Raw genomic sequence first — 27,476 nt, forward strand, 5'->3', positions numbered from 1 at the left:
GAAATTACAAGGAAGCATTTTCAAATGGTGATAAAGCATATTGTTACCAAGGAACAGATTATGTTATTCAGACTTTAAAAAAAAACAAAACACCACAAACCAAAACCAAAGAAGATTCATGGGCAGGGAAGAGCTCTATTAGTAATCTATCTATTAAAGGAGGCACAAAATTGCATTTAAGACTAGTCCTAAGTAGTTTTATAAGCATTGTGTGATCATATATATATTATATATATCATTAACTGTTAAGAGCACAAAATATGGGTATAGGTTAATTTCTAAATATGCACACACTAAAAGGATTAGGATACTCAGGAAGGACTGTTTTGTATATCATACAACTAATTAACACAAGCTCACTACATTGAACACTATCAGAACTGCATATCCTTTCTCTAAGGATAACAAACTTTTTTTTTTTTAATGTCTGGAAGCCTTTCTTTTTGCTGTTTCCCCATCACAAAACATGAAATGCAGACAGTAGTTAGTTTCCCACATCTATCATATATTCACATGCAAGATCACAGATGTCCTTGTTTCCTAACTCAGTATTAGAAGTGTAAAGGGAAGAAAAAGACAATCCTAAAACAAAGCTATTATCCAGCTATTCAAAACTTAGAACAGTTACAGAAATTTTGAAATAATAAAAAAATGTTATAGGAAAGCAACAGCTGGAAGTCTTCAAGTCCGGTGTGTAACCATTTACTGTCAGTAATAGCTTTAGGACACTGTGCTAAAACTCTCACCATTGCAAAAAGCCTTATTTCTCTTGCAGCAATAATTAAGAAATCTTAAAATATTTAAGACAATTTCTCCACTTTCAATGTCACTGGGGTTTACAAAAAGCAGATACATATTCAAAATTTAAATTTCATGGAGCTGAGGTGGAAGATCAAACTCACACAGAATTATCAACACCAGCTGGGAAGAACTGGGCAAGAGATGGAGAAGGCAGGAGAGCACTCTTCTGACTCAGGCTTCTTTGGTCCCTCTCCACGACAAACAACTTCTAGAGTTTGGCATCGTGCTCTCCCATTACACCTCTCCAGCAGCATACACACATACACTCAAAAAACAGGAAGCTAGAAACCTAGAGTAGGAACTACGCATCTAATGAACACCAAATCCTAAAAGCATGCTTAAGACTGTGGAAACAATATATTTTGAAGTCTAAATCACCCAAACCATTTTCAGACACCATCAATAAACAGGTAAACTTATTTTAGTTTGCACACACAAATCCTCCCCCTTAGAGGCATGCATTAAAATAACCTGTTAGCTGCTCATACAAAGGACAGCACTAACTACTAAGACCTTTACAAATCATGTCATTAATTCTACTAGACCAATAATTATTTTTGTCCTATTAAAGACTGTAGAGAAAATCCAATCTGGAAGAGCCTTCTAACCAATTTGAAGGAACTAGTAAACATACAAAGATGAATATAACTTGGGTGAAAGAAATGGGGAAAAAATAATAAAAAAAAAAACAAACAGCTGACAACCCTTAAGATAGAAAGGAATGAGAATAGCTCAAAAAAATATCCAACACAGGGTTTCAAGAAACCAGAGGGCAAACAAACTCAGGGATGTCTCGCAATACACAAGTGAAAGGCAAAAAGTTATGGAGAAGCCCAAGGCAAAAAACAGAGTTATGGATATCTGGTTACTTAGCAGGAGAGCTATTACATCCCAACAATCCTACTGGGGGAGGAAAGACGGTAAAGTGAAGTTGGTCAAATCATGAGGCCTTCACTGACCATGAAATACCAGAAAGTATTCAGGAAACAGAAACTAGGTTAGATTACTAAGGTAGAACATAAAAACTACCACAAGCATGTGGGGATGAGATGCTAGATATGACAGACACAGCAAAATTCAAAGACCAAGAGAAGCAGTGCCATTCACATCAAAAGTCTGCCATGACCCTGAAAAGGCAGGTGTGTTAAATGCTTTTGGCTTTAGTAAAGTCAGCCAAGTAAATTGCTAACAAAGTTAATAGCAACGCAGAGTAAGGAACACTAGACTAGATAAAAGGTTAAAAAGTACTGAAGAATTACATCCCAATAAGTTGAACTTCAGTTTTAGAAGTAGTATTAATAGTTTATTTGTTCCAGTAAGCATTTAAAAGGAGTCAGGGAAACAAAACAAGTCAATATTTGCTAAGAACAAGAACTGTGTCAACAAATTTTATTTTACAATCAAATGAGGTCTTCTGGATAGCTAGCATAGAAAGAAACTCAACTTCGTTTTAACTTAGGACTTTTAGCATTACCATGCATGGAGAAGCCACTGAGTCTTTAGAAATTCAGTGAAGTCGACTTCCCCACCCTGCTGAGATCAGATTTACTACTGAGGGATCACAAAAGCTAGCAGATGCTCTATATTCACACAGTGCACATAAGCTACATAAAGCTGCAGACTTCCACTGCAATCTTACATCGGTGTCATCCTTTATCCATGAGGACCAGGTCTGTCATTCTGAATGTACATTTGCAACTGTCTGGAAACACGCTAGTTCACAGAAGCTTCTGTTCAGTATTAAATCAACACTGGCTCATCCCTTTCTAAGCTGCTAACCGTCTAACTGGAGAATATGGTTAAATAATATCCAGAACAACTGCTCCTAAAGTACATTTTGCTTGCTATTTCCTGTAGCAGACTACGCATTCAGGACTAATAATGCTTGCCCACCAGTTGTTCACTCCTCAATGATGTACTGGCACATGCATATGTGCAGCTGTGCAGTGAGCCCAATTTCTCCACATAAGGAAGGTCAATTACTATCAAATGTCTGAACACAAGCCCCATGCCAGAATTATCCAAACCACTTTAGTATTCTATGTTTGTAAGCCCATAAACAAACAGGTTCAGACAATAGAAGTTGTTATAAGGTACTAAGAAAACGCAACATGACCTAGGTCTTATAAAAATACTGCTGTGAAAACAGGATCAGTAATCAAGTCCTTTAAATAGCACTGGGAAAGACTTGAGCATTGCCACAGTCATCTTGTGTGTTCTCAAGCAAGTCATATAATCTGTCTTCACTCCCAAACTTTAAAAAGAGTAACAGCCTCTTCTGCTTTTCAGTTCTGAGAGTTACAATTCCTCCTTCTGAAAACGATGGTATTGGAAAGAATGCCACAGAAATATCTGTAAATAAGAGCAAATAGAATATGCAGCTCCATTTGTTGATTTCATTATCCTACTGATTCACATCAATTCATGTATTTCTTGGGATGAAAGAGGAGTCTTAATCTTCACAAAGTATCTGCAACACCCAATAGTCATAGTTTTCCTTTTGTGCACTTAAAAAGACAATCAGAGTTCTTGCTGGCACACTACCACACTAAAGCTCTAAAATTGGATATTTAACTGCAGTTTTCCACTGCAAGCTATAAGTTCTGCAGAGACACTTCCTACAAGCTTAAACACCAACTTAAAAAACACAACCCAAAAAACCCCCTAAAACACACAGCAATGCATTAGGTTATAAGTATAACTGATCAGTAAGCCACCAAATATGGTACTAAAAAGTATAAATTGTGAAAACAATTAAGGTAGCAAGTTGGAAAAGGGGGAAAACACATCCTTGTAGACCAAGTTCACCAACACACAAAACAGTAGTGCAAGTTTTAGCTTTCAGAAAAGGATTATTTACAACAACTGTCATTTTACAAAGCAGTTCTCTCTCTTCAGTGGTTTTGTGCTCCATTTCATGGTCATATCAGATTACTCAAAAAGGATAAAAATAAATTTTACTTCTGTCAATCATGTACACCAGAGGCAGCTCTGTTGTTCTCATCAGAATTTCACTTCTATTCTTGTGTTAAGCAAGAATACTGGAAATGTACAAGAAAAACAATCTTCTCAACAGTGGGAGCTCGTCAATGAGTCTCTTCCAAATTCTAGTCTGGATGACAATTTATTATCCTCAATAGAAATGCAGAAGAATAATGAAGCTGCACTAGTTCAAGCAAGAGAATAATAATAGAGCATATCAAATGTTTACAACTGACATCGAATAAAATAAGAACATAGTGGCTCTTAGGGCGTAGCTACATGGTTTTTTCAGCAGCAGCTACCCTCCCACACACACTCACACACAAAGGAGGAGGGGAAATGAGAAGAGGTATTTTTAACCCAGATGATTTTGGTAATAAGATTTGCAGTGCACTAACATAAACACCTGTATGTATACAATGGACAGGATGGTAAGCTTTAGGACATGGGGAGAAACGAGCAACAAGGACAAGAACTGCAGGTGTTTTCACTCTCAAATAGAAGTGTAACATGCAACTACACCCTTAGGCCACAGCTTGGCATGCGTTTAAACTACAATGGCTGTCTTAGAGTGCACCCAGCTTCACCCCAAAGCACCAAATAGGGAAATAACAGTCATGACATTTTATTTGGCATATAAGAAAAACAGTAAATAAACATGAAAATCAGATGCATCTGCTTAAGCCATAAGCACGTATCAGAAAATTAGGTATTTCTGTTGCAGCAAATGGAGTTACTCTCAGCTGAGGTTTTTTTTTCCTTTTTTTTAAAAAAAAAAATTTCTCAGAATCTTTCATAGCAGAGTGCTTTGAGATATGCTGATAAAAAGTGATATACAAAGCAGGTAAAGAATCCAGCTTGTAACTGTAAGGTTCAACAAGAATGAGTCATTCTAAATTCAGTTACAAGCACAGAAAATAGCAACCGGAAGTGCTAGGCAGTGTTTATACCTGTGCCTTCTCCAGCTTTCCTGGTATTTCTGGTTGATTATGAAGCATGACTTTAAATGAAAAAACTTTACAGAGCTTGTGGTTCAGTATTTAAGGATTATTCATTAACACTCATAACAGGTTAAAAGAAAAAAAAATATTTATTTCGTGCTTTAAAAACATCTCTAAGTTCTATGGCTCCTCTTTGCTTCCTTTTTTTCCTCTGTGAGCACACCATTCAAGAGGGCATAGTATTTTACTGCCTAATACCCTTGTAGACAAAATGGAAGCTGTTGCCCTCCAGTTTGGTGAAGCCTTATTTGTCATGCAGTGTTAGACAGAAAGTCAGCTTAACACAACCCAGTAGTTTAGAGATATTAAGAAATACAGTGTGGCCTTTGGGGAGATTCTTAAAAGGACACAATACACCCATGCATCAGTTACTAACATACAGTATTAACAGCCTATTTGTCACTGCTGTGCTGAGGATGAAGTACATTATTCTGTATCATCAGTTATAATCTGTGAAAGGACTGCAGCCCTGCAATCCCCAGGTGTCTGGTATGTGCAGACATGGGAACCAGGACAAGACTGGGCACTCCAAAACTGGTGTGTTGTGCCTGATCCACAGGAAGAAGACTGATCGCAAAGATAAGTGAGGACATTAGACAAATACTGACTGAAGAGAATAAGGGAATTATGTGCTGTACTTGCCAGCTGAAGGTTGGTCTAGATTCCTGGTATTGCAGGCCAATTTATTATCCACAGCCTAACTCTTCCTTTGTGGGAGCAAAACTAAAGGACTCCATAAAAGGATCTCCAGTTATTCAAAGTTCTGGTTGATGCTGTACCTATAAACTGAACCCTCACCTACCTACCTACATGGAGGCCTTTACCATCGGTCAACTTCTAACACCAGTGAGCATGCTGATAGCAACCTCCTCCTTTATACAGAGACACCTCCTGAACCAAACACTGAGCAGAACCCAAGTTTCCAAGATCAGAATGTGTAAGTAGGGCCACAGCAAACAAGACAAGAGACAGGAGTGTGCAAGAAAATGGGTAGTTTATAGAAGAGTACAGTGACATAGGCTAGAGTCTCCATGAAAATTGGTAGAAAAGGAATGCAATAAACCAAGGCAAGAAATTCGAGTGGGGAGAGGTTACACAGTAAGAGGAGGGGAGACCAAAATGGGGGCATGCTTCTTTCTGTTTATCAAACAGAGTATGACACAGAGGCTGAGAACTGGTACTGATACTATCTGAACAAACTAGTTTTGAAACTCTTCACACCTCAGCAAAATTACACTGTACTTCTGCAACATGACAGAGGGCAAACCATTCCACAGCAGGCTATCCTACCATATAGTTAACTCAGTATTTCAAATCATTAATATTAGAGCTTTTCACCAATGTATTTTATAATACAGCTTTAATGCAGACTTCAGGTGCGCAAAACTCACACACATCAAAGAACTGAAATGAGCCAGAATGATAATCTGAAACGTTCCTGTTTTCCCAGCTGCTCACATGAATGTAGAATCAGAAACACCTCGAATTCACTTTGCTAAGATTGACACAGTAACACAGTAAGCATAACAGGCAGAATCAGGAATGAAACAGCCAAATGAGAAAGGGGTGGCTGAAGCAGAGCATGAATGCCCTTTTTTCAGCCACTTTCAAACTGATCCCACAAAATACAAGGGAGACATATTAGCATGCCTCATGACTGTGCCACATGCAAGCCCTGCAACTTTGCATCTCTTCAGAGTCCTAAATACGTTGCATTTATTCCAGCAGAAGTGGAGGTTTCACCACCTACTGTACTTTATTAGCCTAACCTGCTGTCCCCAACCAAAAAAGCTAGGCAGTTGGAAAGACAGCAGCCTTTGCTTTCAAAAAGCTAAATTTAACAAATTACACCGATGAAATACATAGGTACTCTGATCTAATTTAAAGAAGCTATGCAAAATACAAAATGTTGACAGGTTTTCTTAGTTGTTCTTCAGATTCAAGTACACATTCTCTTGTGGCCTTGTCACTTGAGTACAGTTATCCTAAATGACACCGTTAAAGCCTTTTGTAATCATACAGTTACTCCATCTCATCTCCTTTTTGTTCCCGATTTAGAGAACAACTACTAGAAAGCAACTATGATACACATGAGCAGCTATAAATCATTGCAGACATTATTACAGCCCATTATGCAGCCATCAAAAGCAGTGAATCACTGTCACTAATGGTTAATACACGCACCTTGACTGTGTTATCAGCTTGTCACTCTGGTTTTAGTGTATGCTTTCATTTTGGGTATGAAGATACAAAGAGTTACTCTGTAAACAGCTTTAGTTAGAAGGTAACAGCTTGTGCCCTGTCCCAGCTACAATCAGTCCTAATTCCAGCACTGTACAAATGCTGCTTATCACTGAATCTATGTCTAAGTGGTCTTCCCATTTTTTCTATTTACCAAAACCATTTAAAAAAACTAAAATCTGGGATTAAATAAACACTTCTCCCAGCATTTGTTCCTAAAAAGCAAAGTTACCAGCCACTAAAGCATGAAGACTGATTAAGCAGTGAATTCAAAGTTATTTGCCTCCTGCAATTGTGAATAACCTCATACATAAGAAAATCGAAAGATCTTGGTTTGAAAGGACCTAAGAGTAAATACAAAAAAGGAATATTCACAAGATTTTGAAAATAACGTCTCCACCAACCTGTTAAAAAACAGAAAAATCCAACTCCATCCAGCAACTTTGCTATATTAAAAGTATTTCTCATTTTTAGTAGTGATGGCTAATCTTCAAAACCTTTGAAATTCTGTCTGAGAAACCATTTTTAAAACAAGCAACTGCTATTAATCTTAATATTAATATGAATAATATGATTCTACATTTCTGGGAGTAATAAATTAGCTGTTAAGTACCTGCTCACATTTCTACATACAGATGTCTTTTATGAAGCCTCAAATGAACTTTTTGTTTCTGCTTTTTAAAAAAAAACCCAACAAAACTACAACATAACAAACACAAACTTAAACTAAACCCAAAGTTCTATTTTCATTAGTTCATTGCTGAAAGATCATGGGTTTGTAGTCAGGTCCCCAGAAAGTTGATTCTTCTCTCTTTCCCCCAGGTACATAAAAATGAGGACTGGGCCTCCCAAAGAAAACTGACAGAAGTATCTTCTCTTCTATCACACCTATCGTCCTTTGTCTGAAAAGTAACCACAAGCATTCAATGCCACTGAGACATTTAATCAGAAGAGCCACGTAAATGATTAAGTTCAGCTAGCTCATGAGATGTGCAGGCCACAACACAGCCTGAGAGCCTGCTTATCAAACCAGTTCTGCAGTTTTTCAGATTTCAGCTCATCTTCTCTGAATGACTTTGAACAGTTCCACAAATTTTTTATGTTCTCTTTCGCCAGTATTTCACAAGAATACCCACAAGACAGGCGTACTCAAGGTAGAAGAGAAAGTTGGCTTGTTAATAAGCTTGCTCCTGCCTTGCCATTTTACTTAGCCTTACTGATCATTTCACTCATCTTAAATTCCACTGTCATTCGAACCCCCCATAGCATGCCTGGACAAATGCAAGAACTTGGATGTTGTTTTACAGGCTGGGCTTCCTGCCAAGTCTGCTCCATGTACTTCCCTGGCCCACTAGGGCAGCTTTAGGCAACAACTCCTGTATTTACGTTATTGCTGTGAACAGCCGAACTGCTGCTTACTATTGAGCCAGGCTCAATCTACTCTCATTTCTCACACATTCCCGGTGACATTACTTATTTGGCTACTCTTCAGGTGGGATATGATAAACTGCTTGCAGTTGTACAACACAAACAAAAGAAAAAAATCCCATCATGTTTAAAGCAGGGGGCTACTTTTTACTTTGAAGAAAAAGAGCTTATTTATAATTTTCAGAAATATAGGAGATAAAAGCATTAGCACAAATGCTTTTGTACCCTATCTCCCACATCCCAGCTCTCAGGATTTGTTTTCATTTGCACCGTGCCCATAATTCAGATGGGAGGGAAGGGGACAGAGGGTGAAGTGCAACTATGAATTCACACACAAAAGTGACATTTTGCCAAACTGGGGATCGGTTTCAAATCCCTGCACTACGTAGTGACTCACTACATAGTGATTCTCAATGCACTGTGTAGTGATCCAAGAAGCATATGCCAAACCATAAAAGTTATGACATTAGATCAGGTGCAACTACAACTGCTTTGCAACAGCACCCAAGAGAGTTTGGTATTTTTCCCAATGGTCTCGTCCTGGTCAAGCTTTATCCAAATCGGCAAGCCTTCATTTAGCCAGCATACTGTGAAAAAACACAACATATTTGAACACATCATCTTCCCATGATTACAATCTTAATCTGTTACTCTTAATAGCCAGGCACCTCTTGACTCCACTGATACCAGATTTGACTTTAATACACATTTTCCTTTGGTTCTTCCTCAATGTCTCTAAGTTATCTCAAAGTCACAAGGTTCTTGTTACAGACCCTCTATTTTTGGTCAGATGCAGCTGTTTGGTTTTCCCTCCTCCCCTCCATCAGCAGATTATATAACCACAGCCCATGACTGATTTGCATTGTGTCCCCATGTGTCAATCTTTTACATGCACAGATAGCAGCATCCACTAGCTTGTAAAATAAAATTATAGTAACTAAATTTCCCTGAAGGGGTGGTTTGTATCACAATACATTTAATGCTCAACATGGAATAAAGTATCATTTATGTCTAAGGGAGAAAAAGAAAAGTGGATTTGAGCAACTTGTCCATTCATTCACTCATTCCTTTCTTAAAGTTGCACCAGTTGATCCTAGTCTTAATCCACATGAGCACTCTTTTGTATAGCAAATGTTTACAGACCAGCACAGAGCGCTGTATTTATATGGATGGCTCAAATTATACATATTAACCACAGAGTTACCATCTTGTGCAAAGACTTTCTCTCCTGCCCATTTACATAGGCAACCAAATCTAAACAATAAAAAGACTTTAAAAAGGAATAAAACTTCTGGTGAACCATACAGGTGTGCAAGACAGTCTGCTAAAAAGACTTCAGAAGATCATATCTCATGAGTTTCTCTTACTCAGCCAAGGAAAACAAAAACTTTGTACCACTTCTGGATCAGATGTACGTGATCATAAAAGTTAATTTCACCAAGAACAACCCTCAGTCAGCTCACACCTCAAGTTCACAATTATTGCCACAACTTGACTTTCTTAGTATGGCTTACCTTAATCACCATCTTAGGTAAAAGAACAAAAAGTTCAAGCACAGTGCAAACTTCCGTAAACAGCCAAGGCTGTTCTCTACTTTACCAACAATCTCTGACAGCAACACCTGTCATTAATACACATTTAAGAAGTGAAAAAGAATACTTTACATATTAATGATCAAAGCAAAGCTATAAAGACTAGTATTGTGATGGTGTTTCAGCACAAGTAATTGGTTTTAACACTTTCACTACATATCTAAATTAAATTACACATATATAGCACCAGTTTTTGCTATCGAGAACTCTGCCTAGCTACTGAAGAAAAATTCAGTGCCTGTCATCACTTCAGAGCACTTAACGCATGGGCAGAGCAGCCCAAGCAGCTCGCAGATGCTCATAGAGAAAGAAGGTCAGACGCAGAAACCTTCAAAAGAAAAGATCAGGTATTACTTTGACAGTCACGACGGCAAAATGTGTATTTTAACCTTGACATTCAGCAACAGCCTCAAACCAATAAGCTAATATCTCAGCTAGAGAAAAAAAAAGCCTCAAAGGAGAACAAGATTATGGAAGTTTTCAGATAAACTAAAGATGCAAATCCAGATATACTATCCTTATCCAGAGTGAGGCTCCAGCTCACAAAGATGTCACTACATTCATCACAGAACTAGAATATTTTTCATACTTTTCAGGAGAAAAGTAAGAGACTGTGGGATTCATCTGTAACAAGATTACTACACATTACTTAACCAAATACTAAGTCACAGGAAATGTGGAGAACCTCTTTTCAGCTTGTTTCATAGCTTCCAAAAAAATACAACAGATATTGTGAACCAGAAGTCCAAGAAGGTACCTTTAAAGCACTCATATTTTGGGAAAGCAAACAAAAAAATCAACCAAGGATGATTATTTACATCCAAATATAGTATTAGTTTCTCCTCCTCTACTTCATGACCCAAGAACAAAAGGTAGATGTTAGAGTATTATGTGGAATTTCACCCTATTTTACTGGGTAGCAAAATCTTAGCCCCTCTTTGCTCTTATAAGATTTAATTAGAAATAACATTTTAGGATTCTAAACAGCAGTGTCAGTCACTCATCTGTCAGAATTCCCTAAATAATTAAATAATTAATTTCCTGAACATTGATCAGTTTGCGGCCTCTAATTTTAAGCCAGTCCCGATTTCACATACCAACAAGAAATAGTTTCATATGTTACAGAACCTTACAAGATCCCAAATTCCCAACTTAATACTACATATCCCAAGTTCTTTAAAGGCCCTTACTTTGTAAAAATTCATTATTCAACATAGAAGAGGAACCCTTAAAATAAAAATTAAACTTAATCAATTATAGCACTTGTATTTGCTCCCCTTTTGCACTGTCTGGCATTTTAAAACTCTGCTGAGGATGTGGTACACTCTTTAACTGTAGTGTTAAGACTTTAATGCTTAATAAATTCTAAGTGAACTTCCCAAAATTATACTGAACAGTATTGTAAAAAATAGGGTGGCAGGGGGGAAGGGGATAGGGGCATCATTAGAGAAATATTCAAGGGTCATGTATTACATCTCAAAAATCTCTTCTTTAAAGAGTAAACATGGTGGCACCTCAAATACATTAAATGACAAAGGTAATTACATTACAGTCTATTTTAGTAGACCTTACGGGATCTGAACGATATTGTAATTCAAATGCCTACTTAGGCATTTCAAATGCAACTGATACAAGGTGGGAAGATGCAATCAGATGCTACTGCAACTAACCAAACAGTTTCACAAGAAAGAGTATACCAAAGAGATTTGGTTCACTTCAGAGCACTCTATAGCATTACCTTTGGGCACTTGAGGCCTGAATTATTTTGTCAGGAAAAGATGAGACTCATTAGTACCGAGAACTGTACCGCTTGCTTTGAGTGCTGAATGCTAAAAAATCAGTGCTAATTTCCTTTTTCTTTGGGACAAGGACACTAAACTATCAGAGAAAGAGAGCAAGGTTTTGCAGAAGGTGCTTTGGACCCTAACTTCCACTTAAAAGGAGCTGAAGAGCTTCTGACAATCTCCTATTTACCAACCACCTAAGCAGATTTTTATTTCAGTTCACAAGCCATATGAAATGGGCTATCCCTTTGATTTCAACAAGTATGCTGCAGACAGCAGTATTAGACTACAGACTTTCAAGCACTTGTAAAACATCTTTGATGCATTCCCATCTGCAGCAGGAACTACAACTTTCAGATCAAGCACACAAGCACTACTGCAGAACATTAGTCTAAATTCCTGCCACTTAGCACAAAACTAAGTATGTTAGTTCTACTATCCTGCAACTCACTGAAATTGTTCTGTATAGTAACTGAGAATCCCAGTTGATTTAATTTCCCTTATTGTCCTTTTAATGTAATAAAAAGGGTAATCTACTGCCTGGGACTAGCATTTTCTTAGTAGTCCAGAAATCAAACGTATATTAAATGTAATGAAAGAATAGCTCACTTTTTATCTTTACTTGCATTTTTAAATCAAAAGCAAGAAATTATATAAGTATACTTATGTATGTACATATATAAAGAATAAAATCCCCACAACATTGCAGTAGCCTCAGCATAAAAGAAAGCACTAATGTAGATTTCCATGTTATTTACCCAAGAACTTGGTACTAGAAAATTCTTTCACAAGGATGCCAATCCCAAACTTCTAGAGATACACCACAAAGCAAGAGGACATGTTTTCAAGCGTTCTCCATGATCATGGAAGATGAGTAATTTTGATATTATTTCTTATTAAGTAACTTTCCGTGTAACCTACATGTTTTATTATTAGTATACATTAGAAAAAAATACCCTTGCACTGACTTTGCTGCACAATGGACAACACTATTGAAGTAAGTGACATGGGATTATGAAATATATGCCTTCGGGAGATCGAAGAACTTTTGTTCATCCAACTAATATACTTGGAAGAGGGGAAAGGGAAAAATACCAGATTTCCAATATGAGTCCCCTCATATGAAATCTAGCTCTTCACATGCAAAATACATAGACAGAATTAACAGCTAAACCCTGGCAATCCTTTTATTAGAATACTTGAAGGCAGAGACCTATTCTAAGACCACACCTGTGCAGAGCAGGCAATATAATCTCCAGTACTCCACAAAACCATGAAATTACTGAGTTACACATGCAGATGCAGGATTTCTTACTGCAAGCTACAATAAACAAATCAGTTCATGATCTGAAATACCAATTTTAAAATTTGCCTTAAAAACAGTTTTAACTTATCAAGCATGGAAAATTCTCTATATTCAGAATAATATCTGAACAGCTAGTTAAGGAATGCTACCAAAATACAAATATTATGAAAGTGAAGCAAGTTCCACTAGTATTTCCAGTTTTCTGAGCAACTTGTTTTCTCATTCTCATCTATCATTGAGAGGACCATAGTTTAAGACTGCTAGTTTTATGTGAAAAGAATAGAAACAGGGATGTCAATTATTTTTGTTGTAATTTGTTAACATTCCCCACTGTTTTCAAATACTTTACTGTACCATATATTTGGCTTGCAGAACTCAGGCCCCCTTCCCAAAAGCACCATCTGCTATTCCATTAAGTTGGAAAATAGGCAAAGAAAATATCCCCTTATCCGAAGGAATCTGTAAGCTAAGTCTTAGCATCAATAAAGTTCGAAATTTTGTAAGCAATTAATCCCAAGTGTTCACCCTGGATTACATACACAGAGTGCATCAAACAATTCTTTTCCTAATCAACTTGTGCAGACAACCAAGTCTGAGATCAAAACAACATGGCTACATCATCTAGCCTAGATACAGTCATGTTTCAGAGCTACCTTATTATCTAACAAGTTAGACTTAAGACAGTGCACTACCAATTAATACTTATTTCAAGCAGGTCAGGAAAAAAAGCACACAGCCATCGAACTCCGGTACAGCTACACACTGCAGAGCTGGCTCTTATTGATTCCCCACATCACAGTTTACAGGGAATACTTTATTTCGTGCTGTTTAAAGAAATACAAGTTCTTTTAAACGAGATTTTCGGGCTCCAATGCTACAAAACAATAAAATGGAACCACTGGGAAATGGTGGGTTTATATCCGTACATATGGACCCAAACAGCCATCACATCTCAACACGCTGCGTTTTGCCCATCCACACAAATAGACGCGCACGTACACAAAATTTATAAGGACGCAGCGACAAAACTATGATGCTTTATATACAAGGAACAGTTAGGTCGAAACTTTTCACCGCAAGAGTCCCAGACAAGTCTCTAGCCCAGCCCGTTAACATCGGGTTGCTCACTGCCCTACGCCGAGTTTAACGGCGCGCTGTGCCACACCGGGACCCCCCGCCGCCTGCCCTCCCCCGAGCCCTGCGACGCGACCCAGGCTCGGCGCCGCAGGCACGGGGAGGGCAGGCGGGACCCCCCGGCGCCACCTGCGCCAGAGGGACGCGGGGCCGCCCCCGAGCCGGGGAAGGGGGGCAGGCCCGCCAGCCCCGGGCCGCCCCTGCCTCCGCGAGCGCCGGGGCCTGCCCCCCGCCACAGCCACCGCGCCCCGGGGGAGGCTCCTCCCGCACGACGCGAGTTCTGGGGTTTCCTTTTTCCCAAAGAAAGTTGTAACGGCGGCGAGAGGCCCGGAGAGCCCCGGCCGGGCTCCGCTGGCGGTATCGCCCTCCCTCAGTCCCCGGGGCGCCTCCGCAGCCCCGCGTCCCGCGAGGGAGCGGAGCGGCGCCGTGAAGCGGCAGCAACCTGAGGGAGAAGGGACGGCGGCGCCGCTTCCCGCCCCGGTCTCCCGCCTCCCGCGGCGGCGGCAGCTCCCCCCCTCCCCGCCCTCGCCTTACTCGGAGGAAAACAGGAAGCCGACACCCCCACCCGCCCCCCCCCCGGCCCCGGCGGAGCGGGAGGGGAGCGGCCGCGACCCGGCTGCGGCGGAGCGCACCTGCAGGCCCCAGCGGCGGCCCGGGGCCGGGCTGCCCGTCTTCCCCGAAGATCAGCCTGAAATCGAACTCGTCGGCGGCGCCGCAGTTTGCCGTAGTCATGGGTTTGGCCGGCGAGGCGAAGCGAGACCCCGTCGCCCTGCCGGGCCGCGCCGGACTCCTGCCGGGCTGCGCTCCCCGCCGCCGCCCCTCAGGGCCGCCTCATAACACCGGATGGCGCCGCGGCCGGAGGGGAGGGGGCGGTCGGGGGAGGGGAGCGCGCGGGGAGGCGGTGGCGCGAGCGGCGACTCCAGCCCCAGCGCGAGCTCCCGTGTCCGGGCGCCTTCTGTCACTCAGGGAGGGCGGGCGCCTGCTACGGGCCGCGGCTGGCCCCGCCCCGGCCCGCGCGCCCGCCGGCCCCTCCCCGCGCCGTGCCCCCGGGCGGCCCCGCCCCGCGGCCCCGCCCCCGGCGGTTCCCACAGTCGGTCTCTCTCTCACGCGGTGACGTCGGCGGCACCGAGGGCGCCTCGTGACCCGCCGCCGGTGCCTCTAGAGGGGGAGGGACGGCGGGCGGCAGGTCACGTGGCGCGGAGAGCCCGCCCCCCCCGCGCGCCGCGAGGGCTGCCGGGGGCTGTAGTTGGTTGGTCGGCCCGGAGCGGGCGCCCAATCGGCTGCAGCCAGCCGAGCCCAAAGGGGCGGGGCGGCCGCCAGGGGTGGGGGCGCCACGTGTCGCCGCGCGGCTCGTTCCCGGGGAGAGAGAGCTGGAGGGAGGGGGGGCGGAACGGGGAGGGGAGGGACGGGGAGAGAGCGAGCGGGCGGAGCGTCTGCCGGAGCCGGGACGCGGCCGGTTCGGGGTCCCGCGTGGGAGCCGCCCCGCGAGGCGCCCACGGCCGCCTGCGAGCACAGCGGGGCAGAAACCCTCCGGGGCGCGGGGTTCGCGGTAGAGTTCTGTGGACGCCCGCACGTAAATAGGCGGTGTCCTTGGCACCAGCTAATGACTCGGGTAATTAGGTAGGCTGGCGTAAACCGAGGAATGTAGCTGGGATAACAGATGCTGGCTGAAGGGCTCCAAGCAGTTAGCCACTTACCTTCCAGGCTCCTTGGAAACAGTGGCGATGAAGCAACTGTGAGGAGACTAATTAAAATACTTTTTAGCAACGTACGGCACCCATAAAGGGAGCCAAGAAATCATTAGGAACAGCACAGAAGTTTCAGAACACTGACTGCACAGTAACGCACCACCACCTATTGTTTTACCTTGTGTTAAGGTTGGAAAGACAAAAGGGCAAGATAAAATGTAGAATTTAAGTTGTTCTTACAGGAGAAGCATCTGTTCCCTGCAGCCGATGGCAGTGTAGAAACCGTAACTGGCCTGATGTGTCTGGAATTTGCAGTCTAATCCTGGTTTAATCCTACAATTTAGTGAAACCAGCACTGGGTGCTGTGAAATTAGCAGGAGATTAATCCTCAATATACGTGATCCAGGAAGATTTTAGGTTTGTGCTGAAACTTGGGCATTGATGGGAATTAAATTACTATTTGCAGCCAGTCTCACATTTGCTTATAGATAGTTATGTGATAGTTTTGTTTATGTTACGGACTGAACAGAAAACTCGTATTAACCAGAAATATTATTGCTATATCTGTTTAAAATTAAAGGACCAGGTTTCATTACTTAATTGAAAAATTAACCGAACTAGAGTAGTGTGTCGTGACTCTTTGGCCATGTGGAAATCATAGGTTTATCTGTTAATACTGTTTGATTCATAAATAGCTAATACAAGTTGTTTCTGTGCACAGGATCTTTTCATGTTTGTTTCTGTTTAGACTGATCCAAACAGACACATCATAATCCCATGCGTGCATTTGTATCCAGATGTGCTCTTCACAGACTGTGAATGAAAGTGAGAAAAGCAGGCTAACATGAAGAGAAATGGCTACAGTGCAACATTGTCAGTCCAGCAGGCTTTTAACAGAGTTCAGTTAATTGTATCTATCTGTGAACTCCTAAGGAAGAACGGTAATCTATGCTGAAGAAAGCAAGACTACATGAAAAGTTACTGTGTGACCCTGCAATTTTAGCGGAAACAGAAAGCATCATTAAAAAGTACTATGTAGAACTTGGGACAGGAGGAGATTGCCCAAGTGAAAACGGGAAGCTACTTCTAGTGCCCAGAATACAAAGCAGCCTCATGTTGATATTTTACTTAATCTTCTAATGCACCGTCCTTTCTATAGTCACTTTCCACACACCACTAGCTATTTCTTTACCTAAAATACACGAGCAACTGTAGCCACTGCTCCTACAATACTTAATCCAAACGTTGATGCTCTTGTTAGGGTAGCCAACTCCCTCACGTGAAGGAAGCCCGAACTTTTATAAGAAGCTCACACCCAGTTGGCCTGTAGCCTCTTTTTACCTCTAAATCCAAGGTCATGTAGCAAGACAAGCTGGAAAAGAATGTGTAATTGGATTAACCACGGTTAAGAAAAACCCTCATGCATTCTTGAATGAAAACAGGTCTACAATGAATGATTCAGTAAAATATACTATATAAAAAATGGCTCTTAGCTGGTAATTTTTTCTAAAAACTTTTGTGTAATCTTTCACATTTTCAAAGCAGATATATTAGAATTTGTCTTACTGTTAAACAACTGTTGTGTCAGATTACAGCACGTGGAGTAACCATAGCAGTTTCCTGTTCTGCTATACTAGTAGATTATTCATTATGCATGTCCCCAGAGAAAAATACAACCAAACTTGTTCTCTCCATAAGGGGAAATTTCAACACAAACAAGTATTTGGTCCATGTTCTTTGATAAAGATGCTCAGAGTGTATTTATAATTAGTATACTAAATGAAAAATATGTATATTATTGTCTTGTTCCTTTCCCTTAACTGTAAAACAAATCTTTTCTCCCATGTTTGAGGCAGTATTCATTCAGAAGACTATGATACATGCAGGTCATTAGGCAGTGCTTTTAGTCCTACCTACAGCTGTCAATTAAAAATAAATGTCAGTCCTAAAATAGAGTAATTGGTTATGTCATGATCATCTAGCTAACAAGATAAGAATTTACAGAATATATAGAAGGTAAGGTGGCATTGTAAGCACTTAATAGTTATTTACAGTAATCTTTATAAAGCTTTTTACAACAGATATATCTCTTTGATTTCACAATCTGCATTTCTTGCCAGCAATATCCTTTCTTTTTGTCTTGTCTTCACCATATTTTTCATTCTGCTGTCTCTGTCCTACTGCTCCAAAATGCGCATCCTTTCTGTATTTGAATTAGTGAAAAGAAAAACACCTTCCAACCCTTTCTATACAGCTAAAGAGTTATTGGGGTGTGACTGAGAGTGAGTTGGCAGAAGCCTTAAAATGACTGACATGGGCTTACATCCATTTCCAGGGACTTATGTCAACCTCTGTGCTTGAGGGCCACGGCAGGCATGGCTGATTTGCGTTTGGCTTGCTATTGAGAGATTAAATGGTGGCAGTAACGAGGGCGACTTAATTTCACTTGTGGTTTTGTGAGGAGGGAGTGCTTTTATTTATTCATTTATTTAATATGCATAGGTGGTTTCTGTCCTTGCTGCTTTTAGGCTGTGTTATTGCATCCAGATGGGGATACACCTTGATCTGGTCAGAAGCTGGAGTTATTGCATGTGCCTTGAGAAGGAAGGAACGCGCTTCCTGTCGTATTTGAACCCTTGCCAAACTGGGGCTATTTTCTAGGCGTGTTGTGACTTTCAGCTCCAAAAACCTGAGGGCTACGTTGTGCCGTGTTTTATTTTCCACACATCATCCTATGCTGGATAGCTAGGAATTCTGGATCTACAGCCACATCCCAGATCTGTATTTGTCTTGGAGTTATGGGGATTCCTCCCCCCTTCCTATGGGCAGCAAATCAAACCCAGCTGTGCAATTGTAGCCAGAATAGGCTTTGGAAGAAGCATGGTCAGGCATTCGTTCTGCATGATTCAATAAACCAAACAGCCTCAAATTAAGAATACAACGCATAAGGTTGTATTTCATGCGCTTGATCTTGTTCCCGTTTGTGGTTGAATCTGGACCTGTTTAGAAGCCACACACACCAGCGTGGCTTAGAAAGGGCAGATGAGAAAGCACAAAGACTCCTGGAATCAGCAGATAGGGGTCCTTGGCTGCATCTGTGGTTATGCCTTTTACAGCTGCTATTGAAAAAAGCATGAGTAAAATAAGGGAAATTTTTTGACCAGTGTGAACGTATATTTACACACTTAAAACTCATTTGCAAACGGCATATAAGCAAATTATCACAGCCTTTATGCCTCTTACAGCTAACAAGGCACATCCATTTTTTAAGCATGCAGAATGGTGTTATGTAGGAGAAAGATACTATTTCAGTATAGAAGCTATGTTCAAGAAAGTTAAATTCAGCAGTCATATAGGAAAGGGGTTTGCATTCTGCACACAAGGTCAGAGGTTATTTATATTTAATATGTGACATCTGGCATTTTAAATAATTTCCTTGGCTAATTACCCGTGCCTGGGTGAAATGTGAAACTTCTGCCATTGGGGAATTAAAGGGAAAACAGAAACAAAATTAGATTGCCTAGCATTGGAAAGTTTTGTAGGAAAATTAGGAGTTGTCCTAATTCAGGCATTAGAATACATGGTAACAGAAGATAGCATAAAAGGGAGTAATCTGAATGAACTTGGATATATTTTAAGTTTTCAGTGAAAATCTGCAGCCATCCTTTTAAGATTCCCTATGCCATGACTGTTAACTGCAACACTCCTATCTAGATCTGGTGCTCAGCATTTCATCAATGGGGCATTTGTAATAACAAGATTACAAAGTTTAAAAAAAAAAAAAAAAAGATTGCCTACAAGCTGTGTGTTGACCAAAACATACCTACATAAAAACTTAATGAGGCCACAGTCTCATTTAACCATTTTACAGTTTTCCCCAAGAAGTTTCATCGCTCTCCTAAACTGACTGCAGACTTATTAGTACACTTTAATATATTTTTCTTCAATATATTTTTACATTAAACAATCATTGCTTTGCTTTATTGTTTGTTTAACATTCTGCCATGTAAAGCAGACATTACTTCATAAAGTTTGCTGCTGTTTTATATTTCTATAGTTTTACAGAGCAGGTTGGAATCCTCCCATTTGGAGGTTACCATCACACATGTTAAAAGACTTGAGGGTCTAGAAATCTGGCTCTTAACTGCATGGCTCTCTTCACAGACTTCATATTCATAGTATTTTGCTCTCAAATCATCAAGTGAAAGCAAATTTATCAGCTGCATTATTACTGATATAAATATATAAGGACACTCCAGGCATGACTATTTGCTTCTGAAATGACTGCTTTTACAGATACCTTAAAGTCTTATTACAAAGCCTAAAAGTGGTTTGTGAGTGAAATCAGATGACAACCGAGATTGCTAACGGAACAAGAGCAAACTCCTTTAATGCACAGTGATGTTTGCGTAAGATAAATATTTGTGGAAACTCAAATGAGGTTTCATAAAAGCTCTTAGTCTTGATACAAAGACTAAGGTGGCATTTGACTTTTCCATATTTTAACTTTCATTTCTGACTGTTCATTAGCCAGCAGACAGCCCTCTTGTACAAGACTGGGATATAAAAAAAATACAGGTTCTGTTCCAAGCTTCCAATTTCTTGTAGTCTAATTTTCAGACTTTCTCAAAGCAGCAGAAGTACCTTGCTATTTATATAGACACTTAAAACACTGTCTTAATTTCCCTCTAAGGTGAGCATAATACAGCTTCTGTTGTTCCTCCTCTCACTTAGACTGCAAATGCCTCTGAGTAAGGACTCTCAAGTCTGGAATACTTCTTATACATTGTCTTTGAACAGTCAAGCAGCCTGGCTAGATGATTTGGGCTAATATTTCTCTTTGTACTGGAAAAGGAGAAGCATCATCCAACTGGTATAGCAAAATGAAACCCCAGTCTCTGAGACTTTAGCTACTCTGTTCTAGGATCTATATATACTATGATACTGCTAGGATATGGTTCTGTTTTGTTCAAGTGTAATGCATGTGCAGTTTCAGGTGCACCAGCTTTTCTGTATTCCATATATACATTTGATGTCCTTTGGTTACCTTAGATATAACCACAATTTCATGTGCTTAAGTCATTCCTCCTTATACTGTAATTTAATCCGTGATACATAGCCTTTGCTTATCTGTAAACTAAGGTTTATTTATCAGTATATTAATTGTCTTCAGGGGTAGCAAAAGAATATTTTCCCTCTTACATCTTTTTACCATAATTCATAATAAGCAACCAGAATAAATGTATTACTAATCTTTTCTTCATACGCATATTCCCCGTTTCTGTATGAAACCCGATAGGCTCACTCTTCAGACAGAGGGACCATCAGCCTTGTGCAAACCACTCTTTTGTCCTTGACTCAGATCAGACTAAGCCAACATAAAACAATAGGTTCTAATGCTGTGGAAAACTTTAAAGGCTCCCTGGTAGTTTGGATCTTGAACTTCTACCTTTTCTCTGTGGAACTGGATCCATTTTGCAGTCATTAGATCACATATGCTCATACCACTTGCTTAGTCTGTGCCTAATGAAGTTTCTGACCCAACGTCTTAATTTGGATACAACAGGTTTCAGCTGAGAGACAAGTGTGGAACACGATTGCCATATCCCAGCTGTGGCAGGTGTTTGTGTGTCTTTTTGCTGTGATCCATTCCCGCATAAAGTCAAACAGGCCAGTCAGGTGGTTTACATTTATTTTTTCCTTTGCATTGGAATAGAGGCAATAGTTTTCATTAGCAACTCTTGCCTCTCAGTTTTTTAGTTGACAGAGTTTCTACCTGGCTTGCTATCCAGATTGCATGTAAGAGGATTGATTCTTCTTTGACAGAGCAAGGGTTGGGAGGTTTAACTATTTGATTCAGTCACTGAATCAATCCTTGCTACAGTCAGTCATCTGATATTATGCTGCTGGTCCCGGTCCTTGTCTTTCTACTCTAACTCCTTCCCAGGAATAGGCTTAGCTGCATGCTCTGGCTACTTATATGTCAGGCTGGATTGGGATAAAGGTATTGCTGTGTATTAAAAATGTATAGAAAGTAGAAAAGACAAAACACAGAAAGGAATAACTGATTAAATACTATCTCTGTATTCTTGCGAGATGGAGAATGAGCTATTCAGTTAATAAAGTGATCCCAGTCAGCTCTGCAAAAATAGTGCTCAGTAGAGGTTCACCCATTTATTGCTGTCTTTGCAGATTCCATATATTAATTCACCAGGTATGTATAAAGAATGATTTAGCTGTTAATTTATATTGAACAAAACAACAGAATTTCAATGAATGCTTACATACAATGGATTTTTAACATGTATTCAAACTAGATATTTTATCCCAAGGATTCATGTCATCTAGTTGGCGAACAAAAACAAATCACATGATCAGTCCTTTTGCTTTCATTATCAAAAAGGCCACAAATATCTGAATATGCAGAAATAATTTGTCTACAAATGCAGACCAGGGCCTGGTGCTCCCATATGTTAAGAAATAATACCAATAAGCCACGAGGAGGTAACTAATGACAAGCTACAGAACAAATATTTTCAGATTAAGAAAACCAGTAAGAGAAAAGGCCAAACTTGTTAAGTTCAACATTATGACATTACTTGATCAGTAAATAATTCTGTGAAGTCCTTACCAAATTTAAATAGATTCTCATCCCATTAAAAAATGAAATTTGTCTGAAACAATTGTATAAACTATAACATTAACAGCAATTCATGTTAAAATAAAGAATACATCCATTCTAAATCATGATACAGATTTTGAGTGGTCAGAATCTTTTTTCTCATATACTCATTGCATTAACTTTGAGGCATTAACATTGCTTGGCTTTGACAGACTGAAGATATGATTATGTGTACAATATGTTATATGCCTTTATTACTTAAAATGTTATCTAGTTTACTTTGAAAGTGTTCAAGACTGCACTGGTTACTGGTAAAAAAATTATTCACTTTAATTCTTATTCAGTTTGATTTTTTTATAAAGCATTTCCTTATAAACCAAGGTTCACAATCCGTTGATTGATCAGAAAGCAGCCAACAATTGCAAAATGTATCATTAGAAAACTGCTCAGCATGCAGGCTACTCTCTATCTAATCTGGCCAATTACATCTAGTTTCTGTCATTGTTAGGCAAAAAAGTCATAGCAGCTCCATCCAGAATGGTAGTAACAGCTGGGAGGCAAAGAATATAAGGTAATGGAAACTGGTCACCTCCATGATAAAGGTAAGTGATTGGTAACAAGCAGTTTAATATCCCTAAATGAAAGGCACTATATCAAAGTTAAAAGCCATTTAGGGACAAAGTAGAATAGAAGACAAAAAATATATTAGAAAACCTCTATATACTATATATGTAACATGCACGAAGTAGCAGAAACACAGCAAAGTGATGTTTTGTCCTTGAAAAATAAAGTTCCTTAAACAAAACCAAGAGGGAGACAAGGTTTGTAAAAGATGCTGGGTTGATAACAGCAAAGAAAAGTAATTAGCACAAAACCCACTTTAGGCACCAAATTCTAAACGAACCGATGCCCTACACTGTGAACTCCAGCGAGTACACTTCAGTGATCGTCACTCCAGGGCAGGAGGACTGACATTTGCAATAATGATACCAGAGATGGAGGTATCATTGTTATATTGACACCTGCAGACTAACACTGCTCAACTATTGGTTGGAAACAGATTCTGGTCAGAACTGATTTGGTACACCTTCTGGTCTACCAGCTGAAGGTACACCTTCAACCAATATCCTGAAGATTAAAAAGATGCCATGTACATCTTCAAGGCCTTTTCCACACATAGAAGACTAAAACAAACCAGGGTTTTAGCAATGACTGCTATGAAACAAATATCTGGATGAAAAAGAATGCAAAACCCCTGAATATCTAAAAAAAGTCAGAACTACTGCATGGCATTGAGTAAAGTGTTGTTTCATAGGGACATAATGAGGTTTTAAAGATACATTTTTGATAAAGATAATACAATGGGGAAAACTCACAAAAAGAAAGAGTTTGATGGCCATTTGAGAAAGAAAAAAAAAAAATCAAGAACACAGCAAAAAAGATATTCTAACTGAGAATTCATCTAAATACAAAAGAAAAAAGCTTGAAGACTATTGTTTTGCCTATTCTGTCTCCCTTTACTCTTTCTATTTTTATAGACTAAAAGCCAAGCAAGACATAATCGAAAAGATGGGTAATTTTTCCAGGTAAAACATGCACTGCTGATACGGCATCTAACTTTTATCCCATTATAAACAAAGAAAATAGGCAGACTGTAGATATAAGGGTTTTAATGTAAACATCTAGAAGTTATGAGAGTGATGTAAAGAGATGATTAAGTACACTTGCACGCAGGCACCGCTGACAGTGCCCTCCACAGAACCACAGCAAATAAACTAATGGAAATAGGTGCTGTATATACAGACTCTTACCTGGTCAGCCACTGAGACAGCAGGAACAGAGGGTATCGGGCTAAAATCCAGGGTAGGAGAACAAAGGGCACATTTTCAAAAGATTACAGTAGTATGACTGCAACACTGTCACTGTAAATAAATGTTCATGGCACACTAGCTGGCGATAATAAATATCAGGATGGTATCAGCCTATTTCCTATTTAAATAAAACCAAACACACCCCTTTTCCAAGTTTTGTTCAGTCTGCAACTAAACAGTCCAAAATGTTTTCTGAAACATGTAAAAAGAAAATTTTAGTCAAGGGGAAGATCCTGAGGAATAACATGTGCCTTAGCAATAGTGTGCGTAGTAGTAATATGCATTTGGTTAAGTTCCTCTTAGAGGAGGAGGTTATGGGTTGAAGCAGTTGAAGTGAAAATACATCATAAACACAGTTGAAAATAAGTAATGAATTAACCCATTAAACCACCAAAATGTCAGGTTTCTAAATGAAAGGATGGAACTAAGTTATTTTTTTGAAAAAATATTTTAATATTTATAAACTAACCTAAAATTATAAAACACAGGGAGGTGGCTAGTACTTTTGTGAAAATTTCTTCATTAACTTAATAAACCCTTTTGCTGAACTAAATGTATTCACAGACAAGAAAAGGCAAAGTCTCTGGAATCTGCTACTTAGTTTTCCATTTGAATTAAAACATATACCTCTTCTCCAGTTTTGCTCAATTAAGAAAGAAGAAACAATCAATCAGCCGTGAAGTGGTTTCTGCTGGGCAGAGATTCAGCAGGAAGTAGTCAGCAAGACTGCATATACCCACAATCACTGTAATGCATGACTTTTTTAGCATGTAGTAGCATTAAGCTGTCCTGATGGCTTTGACATGCTTTTGCTCAGCAAAAAAATGCTGAAGAGAACAACAGCTGCCCTTCTTGGTGCTCTCCTTTAGGCAGACTCTAATCCTCTGGGTTTATACAGTTGTTCAAGAAACACTAAAAGCAAAAGCCTTCTAAAGCACCGGAGGCACCAAATTGTAAACTACTTACTCAAAGTTTTATCTATAGTAAGAAAAAGCGTATTCTATGCTTTTAAAGTTTTTACAGTAGCACCTTCCAAAACCAGTCAATATATTAAAGATCCATATCACAGAATACTGTTTCATATTTATTATCACAAAGGGAGGGGTGTGTCTGCTACAGCATGACCATAAACTGGAAATGAATCTGTTCCAGTCAAGACAGTACATGAAAGTTATTTGTCTAGCAGCTTCCGAAGCTGTAAACCCAGTTCAACTGGCTACCAGGCTCTGACTGTGCTTGGTACACAACAATTGGTATGTAACAGTGAATCAGACAAAAGATCAAACTAAAAATAGTTCCAACATCAGTATTTATATACCTTCAGAGCATTAAAAACAGTCTTACTGGATTTTTTGGACTTTTTCTCATTGGGAATGCCCTAACAAATTATACCGAGGCTGTTATAAAATTGATTGTAAAAGTTTAAAATCAGAGTAGAAAACAACTGTAAGCCAAGAAATGTTAGACTAAAACTTGAAAGAAATCCAAACTTGTTAAGGCATAGAACTTCATATAGTATATCCAAGCAATGTTAACTCTTTCCTATAGCAGCCCTTCAGTCGGAAAATAAATTTGATCCATTTTTTAATACGATTTTAATCTGGGATTACAATCTCTTATTACAGTAAATGATGTCAAACATTTGGTATTAATGTACAGTGTCCCTGGTGCCAATAACCCTGTGAAGTATCTAAAAGTCTTCTGTTATTTAAATGTAACATCAATTCACTGTGTGAGGCTACATGTTAGGAAATAGTAGCTATATGTGGTTTATATTGCTAGGAGAATCACAAATAAGAAAGATCCTAAAAGGAAAGGAATGGTTGCCAGTAAGCTGTACAAGACCAAAGGTTAAGTAACTCTCAGAACATGAGGTTATGGGTCGAAGTAGTTAAAGGGAAAATATCCCAGAAATACATTTCAGAAAATGAACTAATTAACCCATAAAATCACCAGAATGACAGGTATTTAAACAAAAGAGTGGGAGTAATTCCTTTTTGAGAAATCTTCAATATTTATAACATAACTGGCCCAAATATGACCAAATTAAAAATTAAATTAGAATTGTGTAGGATTTAAATTCCTTTGTACCTAAGATCTCTGCATTTTTCAGCAGTGGCTCAATCACTTAAGAAAAACAGTAGTCTTAAAGGGAAGTTTATACATTTTTTTTCTGCTTCACTTTAGGGTGTATTTCTGTAACATCTTAAGCCAACCTAATTTACAGTTGCCATAGGCTGGCCCTCCACCCTACCCTTAGCTGCTCAGTGATTTGTGCTGATGTGAGCACTGTGCAGTAAGTCAGCTCAGGGATTTGAGCCAGTTAAAAACTAGCTCTCCAAAGAAAGCAACTTTTTGTCTCGGTTCCCTGAACTGGCTCATTATATGGTAGCGTGAGTGGCACAAGGGAGGGACCTTGGCTAGCTCAGTTTCACGCATGTTTGATGTAAGGTCCTAGAGAACCCCTGGGACCGTCAGCTGTCCAGCAGCCAGTGGCTAACCATCTTTATATGAGCCCCATAGTTCACAGTCTAAATACTAACTTAAACTATAATTAGCTTTAGGTTCCACTAATATGGCAGCTAGTAAATTAAACAGATGAAACTTCACTAAATCTGATACTTCTGACAAGGGAACAGTAACATCTTTCAGCAGAAAGTCACAAATCACCCAGCATGACTCGTTATAAATTGTAAACTAGAGCCAACAGAGTAAAGGTGCAGTGAGATAGCTGCACCAGTCTTAACCCTTCCCTGTTATGGAAAGGAGGGTTTCTGCATACTTTCTCTGATATGACCCTCAGAGAACTGACTTAACTCACTAAACCAGATGGAAATGGCTCACTCACTTTTGCTGTTAATTTGCTGCCTGGGGCAGCATAAGGTGGGAATGGAATCACTTTTTCTTGGAAGCTCAGCTCAGCCTGCTGCCTTTGCCTCTGAGGCTATGGGTGCATGTCCTGGGTTCAGTGAGGTAGTTACCTGTCCCATCCACCTACACAGCAAAGCAGTGAGCACTCCCTTTTC

The 27,476-nt window shown here is 39.8% G+C and overlaps 1 protein-coding gene across 2 annotated transcripts in view; it reads right to left on the bottom strand.

Annotated features, from left to right (window-relative positions):
- NFATC3 (nuclear factor of activated T cells 3) overlaps positions 1-15,212 on the bottom strand; it is a 75,025-nt gene extending 59,813 nt beyond the window's left edge. For both annotated transcript variants that reach the window (XM_074913742.1, XM_074913741.1), the window contains exon 1: positions 14,902-15,212. In XM_074913742.1, the coding sequence (XP_074769843.1) occupies positions 14,902-15,001 (100 nt within the window). In that variant the 5' untranslated portion in view covers positions 15,002-15,212. The remainder of the gene's footprint in view (positions 1-14,901) is intronic.
- Between the last annotated feature and the right edge of the window lie 12,264 nt (positions 15,213-27,476).

Source organism: Athene noctua, chromosome 9, assembly GCF_965140245.1.
Source record: "Athene noctua chromosome 9, bAthNoc1.hap1.1, whole genome shotgun sequence".
Taxonomy (NCBI): domain Eukaryota; kingdom Metazoa; phylum Chordata; class Aves; order Strigiformes; family Strigidae; genus Athene; species Athene noctua.